The sequence below is a fragment of the Varanus komodoensis genome, unplaced genomic scaffold (genome assembly GCF_004798865.1).
Source record: "Varanus komodoensis strain SLA01 unplaced genomic scaffold, ASM479886v1 scaffold37, whole genome shotgun sequence".
Lineage (NCBI taxonomy): Eukaryota > Metazoa > Chordata > Lepidosauria > Squamata > Varanidae > Varanus > Varanus komodoensis.
Window position 1 is genome coordinate 1,250,661 of NW_025335889.1, and position 14,443 is coordinate 1,265,103.

Sequence of the window (14,443 nt, forward strand, 5' to 3'; positions counted from 1 at the left end):
TGCCCTGGAGGGCCTCTCCTTCTGGTAGTCCCTGATCCACCCAGCCTGCTTTTCCCTCCTGCCATTTGGGCAGCAAGGACCGAGTGAGTGTGTGGTGGGGAAGGGCAGCACCAGGCTGCAGCCGCTCCAGGCCTCCCCGGTGCCCTTGGGAAAGTTTAGGAGCAGGCTGGGTTGTCTTCTTGGCTTGCAAAGACGGTGCCTTTTCTCCTTTGGCCTTGTAAGCCGTCCTTGTTTCCAAGACCTCCAGGAAGCAATTCCTTGGGTGGCTCTCCTCCTGGTTTGACACGCAGACGTGCTTCCCGGCTCTGTGGCGCAATTTCGGAGATGGGCTCTTCTGTGTGTTCAAATCTTTGAGTCTTATTCTACAGCTTGGGCAGGTTGTATGGCAGGAGTACGCAACTTGTGGTTCTCTGGATGGTTTGAGCTACAACCCCCATCAAACCTAGTTAGAATAGCCAGTGGTGCAGGATGATGGGAACTGTAAATCAAAACATCTGAATGGGCTTGCCTGGACTGGCTAGCCCATGAAACAGAAGATGCCTTCAAAAAGAGGTAAAACAGGTACTTCTGTCAGCGGAGAAGTAGTGGGTGGGAGGCTATTGGCTATTATACATCCGTTGCCTTTGCAAATTCTGTTGCTTTTCATTGGGTATTTTCCTGAAATGACCAGATGCCATCAACAAAAGAAAACTGTGGAGTGATGGTTAGAAAGTTGCACTGGAGACCCTGGAGACCTGGGTTCTAGTCCCTGCTCAGCCATGGAGCTCCCTGGGTGACTTTGGGTCAATCACAGACTCTCAAACCAGTCTACCTCACAGGGCTATGAGGCTAAAATGGAGTGGAGCCAGGCTAGATTATGTAAGCCAGGCCAGATTCCTCACAAGGCAAGATACAAACGTTTTAATACAATTCTCTTCAGATCTTGCTTATATCTAGTATCAAGTTGGCCACTATGGGAACTTTTCTGGACCAAGTAGACCTTTGTTCTGGACCAATGGACCTTACTGATCCTGTAGGACAATTCCTATACAGTATTCTTAAAAATCAGGCATATCCAGCCCAGATTCTATCCATATCCAGAACTGGGTAAGTGTTTTTCCACTCAAAATGTAAACAGCATTTTGTCCCTAGAAGTATCTGATATTTTGGGTATGGCAACAATAAGAAAACTAGAACAGCCCCGCTGGACCAGTCCATGGGTTCATTCAGTGCAGCATTCTGTCCTCACAGTGGCTAATCAGCTGCATGCAGAACAGCCACAAGGAGGGCTTGACTAAAATACCAACTGGTATATACTGTCATATTGCCTCTGATACTGGAGATTGCCTGGTGACTTTGTGACCTTTCATTATGTGGAACCTCATGCACTATGGCTTAACTGTGAGTCACCAAACATAACCCGGTATTCAAAGCCAAATAACAAATCATGAGTTGTTTTCCTGGGTTGTTCCTGGTTAACCTATAGTTAAAATAGTGCAGGATTCACACAACAATCCATGATGCAGTGACAACCCATATTTTGCGTCACTATTATATGTGAACAAGGTCAATCATCCAGTCCACATGCTTACTGATACTAAGAGATTAGTGAGACTGGTCTTGCCTTTGCAAGTACCATGTTAATTCTTTTCCAGCAAGACTTGTACTTCTGTGTGCTTTCTAGTTTTAACGATGTTTTCAACCAATTTATCTAGAACAGACATTAAACTATCCAGCCTGTAATTTCTTGAATCCTTCTGGATTCCTTTCTTAAAATTAGTGCTGTATTGACCATCCTCCATTCCTCTGGTATAGAGGCTGATTTTAGGGATATGTTATATATTTTTGTAAGGAAATTAGTGATTTTATATTTGTTCCTTAAGAACTCTAAGATTAATAATTTGGCATAGTGATTTGCTAGTTTTCAATTTATTAATGTTGAGAACTTCCCTGTTTGTCACCATAGTATATGGTATAGTAATATAGTTCTTCAGATGTCCTTGCTGAAAATATCAGGTCAGCCACAGGTCAGTCCATTATCTTCTGCAGCAAAGACAGATTAAAAGAATTAATTCAGCTTCTCTACAATCTCCCTACCCTCCTTTAGTACCCCTTAAATTTAGTTGTGGACCTTGATATTATTAAGGATGCGTACCTTAAGATGCTTTCTTATATCACCTAATGGGTGAGTTAACAAGTCTCAATGAGTTGGATATCAGCCAAATAACCTGTGGTGCATGTGCCAAAAACCTGGTCTCACTGCGGGGGTTTTGCCCCTGCGTAGCTCCCCTTTCCTCCATCAGTCCTCCTGTGGGTATTCCAAGGACTCCACCTGCAGCAGGACCGGCTTGTTGGCTCCACCTGCCTGCTAGGACTGTGAACCCTTTTTCACTCACCATGGCTTTTTTGTCCCTTCCCTCACCATATCACAGTCTAAAACTTGACAGCCAGTTTTCTTGATTTCCATTTTCACAGCCATAGGCAACCCTTCCAAATTAGCCAAGCAGTGCACTGGAGGAATTGCAGGTGCATTTTCAAAAGATCATGCCCCAAAAGTGAGCACATTTAAAAAGCATAGTGACACCTATGTAAGTGTGAATGTACATGATCCCCAAGTGGGTAAATGGGGAGCCTCAGCTGTACAATGTCCAGGGCAGGTCCCAAAATGCAGCAGGTAGCAACCTTGGACATGGATCCAATGAGGTTCCAAATAGTTTTTTGCTTCCTCTTGGCAACAGTGTCAAGGTGAAAAAGCAAAGGCATGAGGGATCTTTGCTCACAAAAAGGGGTGGTGAGATTTACATCTCATTCCCAGCAAGGTTCTTGCCTTTTCCTGTTTTGTCCTTACTGTCCTCAAGGTGCACTTTTTCCAAGACTCTAGCTCTTATGAAGGTCTTTAGCAGTGCTCTATATTCATCACTGTGCTCTTTTGTATCTGTACTTATGCCATATTGTATTATTGTATCTGTATTTTGTGTTTTATTAATTGCTGTGAACTGCTCAGAAAATTTGGCTATTGAGTGATGTAGAAATAAATTATTATTGATAACAACAATAATATACTGATATCATGATATTAAAAATCTTAACAGATGTTTAAATGTGACCTGAATATTTCTGCATTAAGCAAACCAGAGAAGTACGGCTGATATTTTCTAGAAGTATGTGGTTCTTATGGGTTGGAACTAGATGATGTCATTCATTCTTTAGTCCCATTAAAATCAATGAGATTTACATTATTTACGGTGGAATGAACCAAAGTATTACTAAGATTTTTGAGATCTGACCCTATGTGATTTATGAAAGATTTCGCTGATGATTATGATTTTTATCAAGATAGCAAAAAATGCTACAAATACAGGTCTGCTAAATATTATTGGATCTGGGCATCAGAATTTTGTTTTTTTTAGAACTTGACTAATTTGAATATTTCAGCTGGAATTTACTACCCATTTACTCAGATTGTACTCAGCATGTTTTATTGAGTAAAGTTATCTACTCACAAGTACATCCCACTGAATCACTCCCAGGTAAGTAGATTATTATTGATTCTATATCACTTTATAGGCTGCAATCCTATATCTATTTACCTGGGAGTAAATTCCATGGAACTTGAGTGGACTTACTTCTGAGGAAACATGCTTAAGATTGCTCGGTGTATCCCTTTCCCACACACTTCCCTCTCCATGCAATGGGTACATCTGGAACATTAGGGGGGAAACACTGCTAAATTTCCTAAAATGAAAAGCAGTAAACTGGAGCTTTAGAATCCAGCAACCACTCAGTATTCCAAGAGACAAAAAAGAGCACATTTCATAGCAGACATGTGATCCTTTCTAGGATCACTTTTTCCATTCAAAAGGATCAAAACATTTTCTCCTCCTACATTTGTAACTATGTCAAGGCATGAGTGAGGGTGTACATATTGTCAATGGTTTGAAAAAGGGAAGAATGTACATGTGCAGTAGTTATTTTGTCAGTTTTTCTTTCCAAAGGCGAGAGAGAGAGGGAGAGAGAGAGAAAAGACTAAAAATAAGTTTGCTGAAAAAACCATTGCCCTTTCAATGGTTGGTTGGAAGCAAAACGAAAACATGGAGGCAGTTGCAAGTTCTGGCTTAGTTTGATGGAGAACTCACTTGTTCGTCTATCAGCCCAGGGCATTCGCAAAGTTCTCCTCCAGCACCATGTTTCAAATGAATCCAGTTTTTCTGTCTGCTTTCTTCACTGGAGAAGGAACATCTTGGCCTCGGGCTCCATTGAAATGTCCTTATGCTTGATAGTTTTCCAGTTCATTGCTGCCCATACCTAGCTGTACTATATTTACGGCACCTTGGTATGGCCTTTAGATAGCATCCAGATGGCCACAGGATGCTCTGGAGCCCCAGCCCCAGTCCCGGAAACACACTCCAAGGCCAGAGATGGGGCGTCATCTTTGGAGTGTCCTTTGGCAGCCTTGTGGCTGGTGTGGAAAGAACCATGCCAGCCGCTTCTCCGAGGCTGCAGCTCAGACCTCAGGGGAAGGGCATTCCAGAAGGTGAGGAGGCACAGCCATGAAACAAGGCATCCTGGAAGTGTCTCACCCTCGTCCTCTCCTCTCCTCTCGCAAAGCACTGGACTTAGACAGCAGTGAAATCAGGAGAAACACTGACATGGCCTTCTCTTCTCCCACCCTACATGCAGTGCCCATGGGCCTCGGAGCTTAGAGTTACAGGGTGGCACTCTTTAGATTGCATTTGAAAAATGTATGACATACGCTTCCAATCTATTGCCACTCAAGACATCTTACTATGCGTATACGCAATACAGGCAAATGACTGTAAGGAAAGAAAAACAGATTCAGAAGATAAAAATATTTGTAAAGGACATCATTTAAGAGTCATAAGCCTGGCAGACCAAGGGACAGAGGCACAAAAACCAGTAAGGCAGGGAGCCAGACAAACCTCATGTAGTCATACATTCCATAGTCTGCGTCTGGAAACACAGAAGGAGATTTCACTTGCCTTGACCAATTGTGCCTTGCCCACAATAGGAACACGGAGGTGCTTGCTCCTGCGTGCTTTTAAAGACACTCTAGGCAGGTTCTGCATGAGGACCCCCTAGGGTGCCTTTTTGATGAAAGATCCCAAATCCCAGTCGTCAGAAAAAAAATCTTAAAACTATTTTTCTTAAACACACATTTGAAGTTGCACGATTGCCAGGGTTGATTATTGAGCATCTTTCTGCTGTTTTAGCATTCTAATTGTTGTTCTAACTGGTGTTTTTTCTTTTAGACTGGCATGCTTTAATTATGTTTGTGGACTATTTTGAGCCCACAAAGTAGCATATAGTATTTAAATGAATGCCATGGAGTCAGGGCTGCCTCCTTTTTCAGAGACTTCCTTAGCAAAGTGCCATTTGGTGAGCTTTCCTTATGGGGATATTGTGGGGGGGTCATCAGTTCTGTAATCTGCGCTAGGCAACTACCCATGTGGGGGATGCCATTGGAAGTCCCACAATGCCCCTGAATAAGGACAGCTGAGAACTGCATGTTGCAAGGGGGTTAAATAAGAATTTACCAAAATGCACCCCATCCCATTTTCTGCATGGAAAGAATTTGAGGTTTGTTTGTTTTTAACTGAATGTGGAAGAAGCCAAAACTGATAGATTTGTCCCTCTAAGCGCAGGGCTATGATTACTTTGCTCTTCTGAGTCTGAGTTTGAATCTCTGTGCATTCAAAGAAGTTAATGCTAGAGTTACCATTTCCTCTTTTTCATAAGTGTCCCATCTTAAACAATGTTGTGGTTGGCACACAGAAATTCTCCATGCTGGGAATAGCTATGCCTATTCCATTTTAGGTAGAGCATTTGATTTCGGTTTGGTTTTGATAAGAATCTACTTAAACTTACAAACTCCTCCGTATATGGGACAGAAAGTATTTGAGATTAAAAAAGAAGAAGCCAAAGCAGAACTGACAGATCACCCTTCTCTCTCTGGAAGGTGGCTTTCTCATAGGTACTGATGGAAATTAAATTGGCAGGCAGCTTATACTCTCAACTGCCTGGAGCAGTGTTCTGGCCCCCTGCCAGCTGCCTGCCTCTGCCATCTGCTGATGATGCCCCTGCATTGAGTTAAGGTAACTAGATGTAAAGAGCAGCATTCCTATTATAGCATTCATAATTGTGCTTAATGATTGTAAGCTGCCCCGAGGCTCATGCGATGGGGCGGCATATAAGTTGTCTAAATAAATAAATAAAATGTAGCACAGCGTGAGTAAATAGTACACCTGTAGAAGTTGCTTTGATGACTCAACTATTACAAATAATTTCTCCTCTGTCCCTCCTGCTCACTGATACTCAAGTAAGTAAACTGCCTGGTTTGAAACTATTTTTGGTCGTTTTGGAATTTCTGAGCAGAGAATGGATTTCTGGACTTCTTTTACTGTTATGCTATCCAACAGTGGTAAATTCCCTCCACATTTTTAAAAAAATATTATTTCTTTGAGGCTGCCAAGTCATTGGCTGTGCCAATTAGCTAAAGTGGCTCTACCTGTTGTAGAAATATACTATTGTTGTTGTTATTACACTAAATTCATATTCCACCATTTTTCCCCTTGAGAGGAATCCAAGGGATCTTCCCTAGCTCCATTTTATCAATGTTCAAAACATGGCAAATGCTGGGACTTGGGCATGGCACACACACTGTTTAGAGTTCAGATCTAATGACCTTGCCCTTTAGGGTCGAGGGCAGACTCAGCCCAAGACAGCTTGCTGCAGAAGCAAATAAAAGATCCAGATGGTGCTTTCCCTCCATGTCATATACAAAAAGCTCCTGGACTTCAACACTGGCAATGCATTTGTTCCTCTTCCACAGGGTAGCTTAGAAGCTGCAGAACAGATTGTATGATGCACCCAGCTGAGTTCTCCAAGAGGGAGGAACTCATGAAAAAGGGCTGGGTAGGTTCTCTGCCATCACTGTGTCTCCTACCTGAGACAGGTGCCTCACTCTGCCTAATGGTGTTTGTTTCTGATGGCACTCTGGAGCACCATTCTCCAGCTGGTGAAGAGCTGAGGCAGTTCAGCTGAAGCAGAAAACTAACAGATATAGCCCTCCCCCCAGTGCTGTATCACCATCCAAGGAGAAACTGCTTCAGTGGAATTCTTGAAATTTGCTCGATAAATTTGGATCGATAAAACCAAAACTATAGTGTGGACTAACAAGAAAATAATATACACACACAATGAAATTCACTGGATAACTTGGAGCCAGTCACTCCGTCTCAGCCTAACCTACATCACAGGGTAGGAGGAAAGGACCAGGTAAGCCACTTGGGGTTCCCTGCAGGAGGAAAACAAGGCAGAATATAAATGCAATGCAATTACGGTAACATAGGTTGTGAGCTAGGTTCTTCCTTCACACACACCTTTGCAAGAATTCTTTATTCAACAAAGTACATCCAACAAACTCAATCACCATGGAATGAATCTCTGAGCATGTATAGAGTGGTTTGTTGAACCCACTTCTACTTCTGGGAACCCCCCCTTTTTTTGAGTATGCCTGGGCCCCATCCCTTTGGGAGAGTACTTTCTGAAGCAAACACACCTCGTTTCTGTAAGCCATCACTCTAGCTAGCTAGCCTTCCTTTCCCAACCCCATGCCACAGCGTCCAGAGTCATACCAGCTTCATCTGGCTCTGAGAACGCCTCCCCCATGATAACATCCAACAGTTGGGCATCCTGGCTATTCCCAGAGGAAGAAAGTGGCTTTAAGGTATGTTTCTCCACATCTCCCATGTCCAATCTGAAGCCCCCAATTCCCAGGCCACCTGCACCCCCTCCTCTTCTTCCTCTGACGCAGAATCCGGATTGGCATTGTCCAGGAGTGCACACCAAGAAGAACTGCCCCTCTCATTTCCAGCTGTACGCAAATTAGGGGTTTTCGCCTCCTCTCCAGTCTTCCCTGCTGTTACTACCTGACGCTTTCCCCATTTGCGCATTGGCGGATGAGAGCATCCTTCCAAAAGGAAGCAAATGCCTGCTCCACAAACTTCGGAAAACAATTCCTTTAGGAAGTGAGGCCGGTGGAGCTGTAACGGCGTCAGGGTTTTTTTCCTAACCCATCCTGTGGGTTTCAAAGAAGTGCGGCATCCCCAACCTGACTGATCTTTCTCAAGATTTCGTGTAGCCTCTCAGAAAAGGGCAGCCACGGCGTGCGCAACCTCTCGGCTCCGCGCCGTTCTTGCTCGCTCTGCGCCACGCTTGCTCGCGGCAAACGAGCCGGCGGACGCTGCTGGAGCACCGCAGCGTTCCGCACGTGGACGGAGGAAAGCCGGCTCGAGCATCAGCGCCGCCCTGGCAGCCGCCGCCTGCCAGGGCCTCCGGGAGGGTGAAGCGCGACGAGAGGCAGGGAAACGGTCCCCGTCCCCCCCGCGCGCCCAAGCATTCGAGGCGCCCCGAGGGCGGGGCCTTCGCGGCTTAAAAACCGCCTGCGGAGACGGGAGCGCAAAAGGTGAGCGGCTGCGCCGGGCCTGGCTGTGGGCTCTGCCTCCCGGGATCCCGCCATGGGCTGGTTCTTCGCGGCAGTCCTCCTCGGCGTTCTGCTGCTGGGGCTGCTGCTGACACACCGGCTCCGCAGGTCACGGTGAGTAAGGCAGGCGTGGAAGGCGCGCGCGCTGCGCCCGCTGGGCGAAGAGAGGCTGGGCGCCACGCGCGGACAGACCTTGGCGCGAAGCGAGGGGCCGACGGAGCGGCCCCTTCTGGGCGCAAGCCCCCCGCCTCGTTGCGACGGAAGAAAGGTGCTGCTTCCTTGGGCATTTTTCTTTAGGTGGAGCGTGTAGGGAATGGTTGAATTTTATTTCTGGGCGCTGAGCATGGACAGGATTGCGCGCTCAAGCGAGTGCGCGTATGTTCGAGTGGGGTTGAGGGCGAGAGCGCGCACTCGTGCGTGTTTAGACAAAAGGAAACAACGAAAAAGCCCAGAAACTCTCAACGTTCCCCAGCTACTGAAAACTTATAGGAAAAGCAGGATACTTTTGTTTCCTGTCCAAACGCGCGCACGGGGCACGTTAAAGATCAATCGTTGAATTGTGGCGGACGTTTCCTTGCGACTAAAGCCCATAAAGCTACCCAAACGCTAAGGGGGCTGGACACCTGGCGCCCAAGGAGGACAGGTGGCAGGGTATTTAGTATGGGCGGGGTGGGGGTCTTCGTGAAAGGTCGTCATTTCGCGGGGTGCCACCTGGGAGAGGGCTCTTGCCTCTTCTGCTTGGGCACGGTGAGAAACAGGATGGTGGGCTGGATAGGAGTTTGGTTGGATCCACCAGAGCTTCCGGGATGCGTGCTAAGATAACATTCTGTGTGTGTGTGTGTGTGTGTGTGTGCGCGAGAGAGAGAGAGAGAGAGAGAGAGAGAGAGAGAGAGAGAGAGAGAGAGAGAGAGAGAGAGAGAGAGAGAGCGTGCCCAGACAAAGGTGAGGATTTGGAGCATACATGCACCAACAGAAGTTAATTTTTGGTGAATTGGATGAAGTGAAAGTTTATGCTGTAGGCTTATTCACCGCAGTCGTATATTTCTGAGGCTTAATATGTGTTCAGGATTGTCTGCAGCTGCTGTGGAATTTTCTCTGCTGGTGTGTGGTTTTGATCTGACTGATGCATTTCCAAGCTCATATATGCCATCCAGATGGCATTGGTCAACTGGATAAACTGTACTTTAGAATCACATTTTCTCCTGGTCCAAATTTAACATGTGTACACATGCACACAAACCATGCAAGGAAAGTGTAAAAACACCTTGCATGTCATGTTTGAAAATTATTATTATTCATTTAGAGCTCTCCTTTCTTCCTCTTGCAAGGATCCAAGGCAACTTACAAGGATCTCCTCTCTATTTTGTCTTTACAATAACCCTGTGGGGTAAGTTAGGCTGAGAATTCATAACTGGCCCAAAGTCACCCTGTGAGCTTTATGCCTAAATGGGGACTAGAACCAAAATCTGAATCTCAGACTTACACTCTTAACTATTATACCATTCCAACTTTTGAAAATGATCAAATGCCATGGCTGGAAGAGTTCTCAATGCCTGTTCAATCCTTGAAGGCAGGGATATCCTCCAATCAACAAACACTCCATAAAGGCTGACCCTCAGAAACCTGCACATAACACAAATTTAAAAGGTACTGGATAATAGCCACTAGTTTAAAATGAAATGGGGAAAGTATCCACCTTGATTACTGGCATGTAAGTGTTGGAACAAAGGTCAATGCACAAAATCTTAGTAAGATTCTTAGTAACAATCGCAAGTGTACATATCTTGGAAACAAAATAAATGTTATATTTCTTGAGGGACTTGGCTTTTCCAAGGCTGCTTCTTGATATACCAAATACACCAAAGACTGGACCTGGAATGGGTTCTTCCACTGATTTCCAATGTATTCTCACGTCTTCATACTTCTAAGAGCAATTCCACAGTGGCTAGGAGTATGTAGCAGATTAGATGATTTCCCTGATTTTCCCTTCTTAGAAGTCATTAAGGAAATTCTGGCATTTCAAGGAGGCCTCTTTGGTCATTCCACAAGCAACAGTGTACCTGAAGAGATTTAGCTAAAGACATGTGCTTTAAGTTATGTTATGATGTTACAGGTGTTTTGTAATGTAAAGTGCCATTTATTTATAGTGTTTGTTTAATGTATTTTTGAATTGCCTTTCCACTCAATGTATGTGCGAGGTGCTTTACAATAAAACATAAAGTACAAAAACTTTTGAAAAATCCTAAAACAAATGGATAAAATACACAAATGTGATAAAGCTGGAGAAACCCAGTAAATTAAAAGTGACATTCAACACAGAAATCTTGGGCAGTACAGAGTAATTTTTACCCTAAAGGCTGCTAATGAAGAAACCAACCTAATATTTTTATTCAGGGAGGTTAACTGCTGTGGAATAAATCAATAATAATCCTTTATTAAAACATATGTAAAATTTTTGATTTTATTTATTGTAACAGATTGAACACTGACACACCTCGGGAATTGTATTTTGTGTTGCTTTTTTAAAATCAAAAGTCATTTGTTCATCTGTTTTTCATATAAAAAAGCATGCTTCATGTACATAATTCTACATGTGCCTTCTCTGACAAGGCCTCAATGAATTTAAGGGGTCTTACAGTAAGAAAGTAGGTATAAGGCTCTGAAATTTCCCTGGAAGCAAGCTCTGTTGAACTAAAATGAGACTTGTTTCTGAGTAAATGTGTGCTTCAGATCAATGGTGATATTGGTTTAAACAGCAGTAATTTCAGCCATTAAAAAGCATATGATAATAACATTTTAAGAAGCGTTTCATTGCTAAAGAATCCATAGTCATGTAACTGTATGCAACTGCCTACATTTCAACGTTGAGTGAGCCGTAACTGACTGTGTTCTAGTGTCAAACAACAGGGTGTGCTCTGGTATTCCATCTTCCAAAAAGATGTTTGTGTTGGCAGAAGGTAATTTCTGCCATTGTGGCTGAAGTCCCAGCTAAGGAAACCCTGGAGCTAATGAGAATACAGGGCTAGCTTCAGAGAATGATAAAGTCGGGTATTGCTCAGCCCCTCAAAGGCACCTAATAAGGCCACAATCTGTTTTGCAGAAGGCACTTGAGAAGCTGAGAAATGGCATAAAAGAATGATCAGTAAACAAGCTGAGTCTTACAGATTGAGGAAAGAGGTTGCTGTGAGGAAGCTCTATAGAAAATGGTGGCATCTCAGGGCCAAACAACATGGGAAATCCATGCCACGAGTCCCATCATTATTATCTTAAGATCAACGGAGTCAGAGAGGGAATCACGCTGCCTCCCTGTTAGGTATCAAACCACATTCAGAGTTGTCACATTTTGTTGCTGACATTCAAAGCCCTAAACAACTCCAGATCAGGATACCCAGCAAGTTGTCTTCCCTGTATATACGCCCAATGGACCTCTGAGATGCTCCAGGGATTTTCCCATTGGTCATTCCTCCACCGACATTGTGCCATTGAGTAACAGGAAATTGTAACCCTATGAAAGAACCACTTGGGTGTGTTTGGAATTTGTTTTCTGGGAATTGCCAAGAAGTAGTAAAGGGTGATAGCCCCTGCTTTTCACCTGGATCACAGCTTGAAAAAAAATCTGAAGATAGACCTTTGTATAAATAAGAAATGGAGTGTAGGGTTTGCTTGTTTTTTAACTAAAACTGAGTTGTCCTATGGGGTACAGTCTACCGGCTTTAAAACACATAATCAGGGCTTCCCAGGAGAGGCACTTCTCCTTGGGAGCACTTTGTCTACAGGTGGCATAGAAATGAAATAAATTAAAGAAAGGAACAGACTCACCATGTGGTCCCAAACTGTGGTGAACTTCAGATGCTGCTTTCAGAAGCAGCTGCTTAATGTTTTTAACGTATTTATTGATTTATCTTGTTTTAAATTGAGTTTTATTTTGCATTTCATGTATTTCTTATGAAGGCTGCTTAGATGACAAGCATGATGTAGGTAGTTTAAATAAAGTCCTGGGAGAGTTGAGCCTAACTCTTCCCCACTCGTGATTTTCTAGCTCTGAATCGAACACAATCTCAAAGTTGCTCTAGGACTGTGGAAAGTGTAGGAGCAAAATAAATTAAAAATAAATAAATTTGAGAAAACACTTGTTTTTTAAAGGAATTACCATAAAAGGTAAGATATTTTTGGCACAGACACTGTGCCATTACGCACCACTCCAGATCTTAAGAACTGTGTGTTCTTGGATTAAACAGAAATGTCACTAACTAGAAAAAAATCAATAGCTAACCTTAGCTAATCGCACTGTAGTGCAATACTCCATGTTTACTCAGAATAGCAACTTCCTAAACTTTTTCCCTAGTAAGAGAGTTTAGGAGTGCAGCATTACATATAGGGTTCCTATACCACCAAAAAGGATGACATCAGTGTGCATATCCTAATTTATATGTATACATGCACTTTTAGAAATAATATGAATACAGTGCATCTCACCTAGAATGGAATTCTGTAACCAAGTATCCTGCATGAATGTTCAGTCCCGGGTCCGGGGCTACTTGTTGATAGGCCACTTGAGAGCCGCTGTTCTCTCTTATGGGCTTTCATTTTTAAACTGAAATGGACCCAAACAGTTCTCCAAAAGGAGTACTGTCCTTTCTTAAGCCTACTTTCTTAAGTCCTATTTAAATACAAAGTTGTCTAGAAGTGGGTTTTGTTATTGTAGTATTGCCATTTCCACTATTTTGTCTAAGTATTTTCTTCCTTTGATTAGTTCTAGGTTGCTTTGACTACATAAATGTAGAAAATGCCCTATAAATTATGGGACATCCATCAATCAAGTACATGTGCTACTAGCAATCTTGTGGGGATGGTGCAATTGCTTATGAATGAAAAATTGTACAACACATGCAGAGAAAGGAGCTCTGCACATGGGATACCAAAGGGGAAAAAACCATTAGCAGAAAACCTAATGTGAAGGGGAAATCCCGGAAGACTGACTGTGTCAGCCATAGTGAAATGCTGACTGACCAGCAGCAGGGGCAGAGAACAAGGAGGGGTGAGGAATGGAGAAGGGTGTGGCTAAGTGGCTAAGCATGAAGCGTTCGTATGCAGCATTCCACACTGGACCCTCTTGCTGCGGGACCCACTTGTAAGATGTTTCTTGGAAAACACTGGTGGTGCCATGGTTGGCTTCGGACAATGTGAAGCTTTCAGCACAGCTGCCTCAAGGCATTGTGCTAAATGGCCATCTGGGACAGCAAAACCTGCGAGGGGCACCATAGGCTCTCTTGCGAGGCATGCTGGATCCTGGGGTACAAGACCTGGATCCTGCAGGGCTGTGCCTACTGTACATGCTAGGCCGGCATCAACCGCTGTGTGGGCTCCTTGGACAGATGTCTAAGTGGGATCTCCACTCCATTGCATAGCAAAATATTCTCTGCCTTCAAGAACAACAAGGGTTGTGTAGCTGGCCTGTCCCTGCTCATGAGCAAAGTACTTAACACACTGTTGATAAACACACTTTACTTTGAAGTAAATATCTTCATGGGATGATTTTTTATGGGACTGGCTGTGGAACTGATGATGTTGAGGGGGTGGGCCCTGTCCCTGATGCCATGGGTCACAGCCCACCCACTGACATCCTCTCCCCGAGAGGTTCTGGGGAGCAATCCAATCCCCCCATCTCTTCCCTGGACTAAGGCTTTATAGCAGAGAAACAGGCCTCCAGCTAACTTATGATGGTCCGTGTGGCAATTGAAACGTTTGCTGTTTTTGCAGTCCAAGCCTGAAGGGGAAAAGAGCCCTCAGGTTTGTTCTTGAGGCATGTGGCTTGTGGACTGTTTGGCTTGTGTAAGTCTGGATTAATATACCTCACCTCTTAGCAATATGATACAATTGCTATAAATCAATGGAATGATAAATTGAGAAATAATTTCTCTCCACCTCTTGTTTTCCTTTTAGCTTCTATATCCTGCTTAT

At 43.9% G+C, this 14,443-nt stretch overlaps 1 protein-coding gene across 1 annotated transcript in view; it reads left to right on the top strand.

The window, feature by feature from the left end:
* Nucleotides 1-8,410: 8,410 nt before the first annotated feature.
* PTGIS (prostaglandin I2 synthase) overlaps nucleotides 8,411-14,443 on the top strand; it is a 44,097-nt gene continuing 38,064 nt past the window's right edge. Inside the window, exon 1 of the mRNA XM_044440266.1 lies at nucleotides 8,411-8,596. Within this exon, the coding sequence (XP_044296201.1) occupies nucleotides 8,517-8,596 (80 nt within the window). The 5' untranslated portion in view covers nucleotides 8,411-8,516. The remainder of the gene's footprint in view (nucleotides 8,597-14,443) is intronic.